The following is a 4,002-nucleotide window of genomic DNA, read 5'->3' as shown; positions in this document are numbered from 1 at the left end:
ATGAGAGAGAATCATTGATCGGCTGCCTCCTGCACGCCCCACACTGGGGATCGAGCCCACAACCTGGGCATGTGCCCTGACCGGGAATCGAACCCTGACCTCCTGGTTCATAGGTCGATGCTCAACCACTGAGCCATGCTGGCCGGGCGTAGGTCCGTGTAATTTGCTTTCTCTTAAACAAGAATAACCTTGGACACACCGGTTACATATTTTTTCCAACTCCCCATAAAATAAACACATAACCATTTTTGAAAGATTGGAGTGTTTCCATGCCTCTGTATTCTATGGTTTTACTGTATTTTCTTTCTTTTAATAAATACATTTTTAAATTGATTTCAGAGGAAGGGAGAGAGAGAAACAGAGATCGGTTGCCTCCCTTACGTGCCCAGACCGGGGATCAAACCCACAACCTGGGTTTGTGCCCTGACCAGGAATCGAACCCACCACCTCTGGGCATATGAGACGCCGCTCCCATCCACTGAGTCACCTGGCCAAGGCTTTACTTTGCACCCTCTCTCCCGGTGCAAACAAGTGCCTGGTAGATAGATAGATATATAGATATTAATATATTTTTATTGATTCCAGAGAGAAAGGGAAAGGGAGAGAGAGATAGAAACATCAATGATGAGAGAGAATCATCGATTGACTGCCTCCTGCACACCCCCTACTGAGGATCGAGCAGGTGCCCTGACTGGGAATCGAACCCGGGGCCCTTCCGTCCGCAGGCCGACGCTCTGTCCACTGAGCCAAGCCGACCAGGGCAACTCCTGGCCTATCGGTGTCCGTGTTTCTACGTCCTCAGGTGAAGAGAAAGGTTGTGTGGCCCCCGCAGGCAGTCTTCGTGGGTCTTGGAGATGAGGAAGGTTGGAGGAGAGCTCCCCCAGGGCTGAGCTGAAAGAAGCAGAAGAGAATGGAGCGGAAGGAAGGCAGCGTGGCGGGCGGGCGCCCCCTACACGGCCTGGCTCTTCTGGGCTTGGCTGTCCATCGTGGAGAGCGTGAAGGACTTGGAGGACTTGGACTCCCTGAGCGTGGACTCCTCGGTCAGCACGTTCCGCAGCCTGGCGGGGAGGGACTTGAGGAGCCGGGCGTGGAAGCCCTGGGCCGCGACCACGTAGATGATGGGGTTGATGCAGCTGTTGACGTAGGCGATGGAGATGAACAGGGGGTCGAACCGGAACGCGGCTTTGTAGTGGGGGTGTTCCTCGTGGAAGAACGCCAGCAGCATGCCGTTCACCTGGTAGGGCAGCCAGAGGACGAAGAAACTGACCACCACCGCCACCACCACCTTGAGCGTCTTGGTGGAGCGCGTGGCGCTGCGGCTCCAGGCCCGGACCAGGAGGAAGGTGTAGCAGACGGTGAGGACCACCAGCGGACACAGAAAGCCCACAGACAGCCGCACGGTGGCCACGGCCCTCTCCTGGGTACTGTTGCGGTGGTAGTTAAGGACACACTCCGTCTTGGGGGGGTAGTATTCCACGTGCACCTTCCGGAACACGAAGGTGGGGATGGTCAACAGCAGGGCCAGGCCCCAGGCCACGGCACAGGCCACCCAGGCCAGCGTCGCCCCCCGGTAGTTCTGACACCAGATGGGGTTGGACACCAGCAGAAAGCGGTCGGCGCTGATGGCGGCCAGGAGCAAGATGCTGGCGTACAGGTTGAGCAGGAGGAGGGCAGGGAGGATGTGGCAGGCGGCGTTCCCAAAATACCAGTGGTTGTGATGCAGGATGGTCACGAACATGATGGGCAGCGCCAGGCAGGACAGCAGGTCCGCCACGGCCAGGTTGAGGAACCAGATGGCATTGATGGCTCGGCGGACCTCCATCCCTGTCACCCAGAGCACCATGATGTTGCCGGGCACTCCCACCAGGAAGACCACCGCAAAGATCACCAGGGCGAGTATGTCCGGGATGCTCAGCCTCACGGTGTAGGAAGAGTTATCCACTGGCGTGTTGGGGTCCCAGGTGGAAGGGTAGTCATAGATGTCGTCTTCCAGGGAGTCCTGGGTGGAAGCAGAGAGGCAGGGAGAAGGTGAGTCTGCAGACAGGTGCCAGGGGGTCCACCAGAGCCACATGGCTCTGAGCCCATCACCCCAGGTTTCTCTAGGAAATGGGGGCCTGCTGAGAGTCAGCAGGGATGTTGCATCACTTATTAAAATACTAGAGGCCCGGTGCACAAAATTCGTGCAAGAGTAGGCCTTCCTTCCCCAGGCTGCCAGCACTGGCTTCCCTCCCGCCGCCAGCAGGCACCTGGGACCCAGGCTTCCCTTGCAGCCCCAGTTTTGTCCAGAAGGTCATCCTGAAGGATGTCCCGTCTGATTAGCATATTATGCTTTTATTATTATAGACTAGAGGCCCGATGCACGAAGAATTGTGGAAGAATGGGCCTTCCTTCCCCTGGCTGCCAGCACCGCCTTCCCACACTGCCCAGAGGTCCGGAGCCACTGGGGCAGTGCGGAATGCCTGCATCATCACCATGGCGACAACACAAGCATCTTGCCCCACCCATGGCCGCTGGGCTCCTGAATATGCAAATTAACCCCCCATCTTGGTTGGGTTAATTTGCATAGTCACTCCTGGTTGGCTGGTGGGCGTTGCAAAGGTACGGCCAATTTGCATCTCTCTCTTTTATTAGTGTAGATGGAAAAATTCTTCCTTGCTGATTGGGCTCCCGGGCCCCTGCCTCCCCACCACCTCCCTGTGCAGTCCCTGGACGTCCCCACAATTCAGCAATCAAATGATTAACGCCTTGGCTTGCTGCAAGCTGTGGTCACAACCCATGACACGCTGCTTGTTAGACATGCTTACTATCACCCACACACTGCGATGCTGTAACTATAACCAGGGTCCCGGTTACCCCTCACCACCACATCACCCCCTTTTGCTGCCTGTCACCCACAGGGGCAGCTCTGTGTTCTGTCTGGGAGTGGCGCCCTGGAGCAGCAGCAGTTCCCCAAGGCCCCGCAAACTCAGGCACAACCTTGAAGGGAGCGGGGAGAGGTGGGGCACTGAAAGATGGAGTCACCAAGACAAATAATATCGTAATGCAATATTTTAAAGAATCAAAAGCACTTATTGCACTAGATGTGCGTACCCCTATGTTCATGTACAATAGCCACGATGTGGGAAGAACTCTCTTTCACTCTCTCTTCCACTCTCCCTAAAAATCAGTGGAAAAATATCCTTGGGTGAGGATTAGCCAAAAAAAAAAAAAAATCAGTTTTAAAAAAGAACAAAGATTATGGTCTCTAATTACCATTTGCCATTCAAACAAGCCAGGACTCCTTGGAGAAGGGTGGATTCCTGTTCTGGGACAGGAAATAGATATGATGACCCCAGAACTGCTCAGAAAGTAAGGAAATTTTTAACGGGGACATGTCGAAGGGATACAAAAGACAGTCTGAAAAGCCTCCCACTAGTAAAAGTGGGACAATTTGAGTACCTGAGAATAAGAGGACCTGTGAGGGAATAACACGCATCCTATATAATAATCCTATATAATAAAAGCCTAATATGCTAAGTGTCTGACCATTCAATCAGTCGCTATGATGCGCACTGACCACCAGGGGGCAGATGCTCTGACAGGTAGGTTAGCTTGCTGCTGGGGTCCAGCCAATCGGGACTGGGCGAGACAGCAGGACACGCCCTGGAACCCTCCCGTGGCCCCTACCTGTCCCCAATCATGTACCGTGGGGTCCCTCGGCCTGGCCTGCAGGGATCAGGACAAAACTGACTCTGACATCCCCTGAGAGGTCCTGAATTGCTAGAGGACGCAGGCCAGGCTGAGGGCCCCCACCGGTGCATGTATCCGGGTACCAGGCCTCTAGTCTACACTAATAAAAGAGAAATATGGTAATTGGCGTACGACCTCTACCCTTTTCATTGGCTAATCAGGGTGATATGCAAATTAACTGCCAACTAAGATGGCAGTTAACTGCCAACAAAGATGGCGGTTAATTTGCATATGTAGGCACAATGCAGGGAGGCGAAAGGGAAAGCAGGAAGA

General features: G+C 54.3%; 1 protein-coding gene across 1 annotated transcript in view; it reads right to left on the bottom strand.

Annotated features, from left to right (window-relative positions):
• Positions 1–684: 684 nt before the first annotated feature.
• LOC102755212 (C5a anaphylatoxin chemotactic receptor 1) overlaps positions 685–4,002 on the bottom strand; it is a 21,930-nt gene continuing 18,612 nt past the window's right edge. The window contains exon 2 of the mRNA XM_015569331.1: positions 685–1,999. Coding sequence (XP_015424817.1) covers positions 950–1,999 — 1,050 coding nt within the window. The 3' untranslated portion in view covers positions 685–949. The remainder of the gene's footprint in view (positions 2,000–4,002) is intronic.

Source organism: Myotis davidii, unplaced genomic scaffold (genome assembly GCF_000327345.1).
Source record: "Myotis davidii unplaced genomic scaffold, ASM32734v1 scaffold566, whole genome shotgun sequence".
NCBI classification, from domain to species: domain Eukaryota; kingdom Metazoa; phylum Chordata; class Mammalia; order Chiroptera; family Vespertilionidae; genus Myotis; species Myotis davidii.
This window is presented reverse-complemented; position numbering and strand designations above follow the sequence as displayed.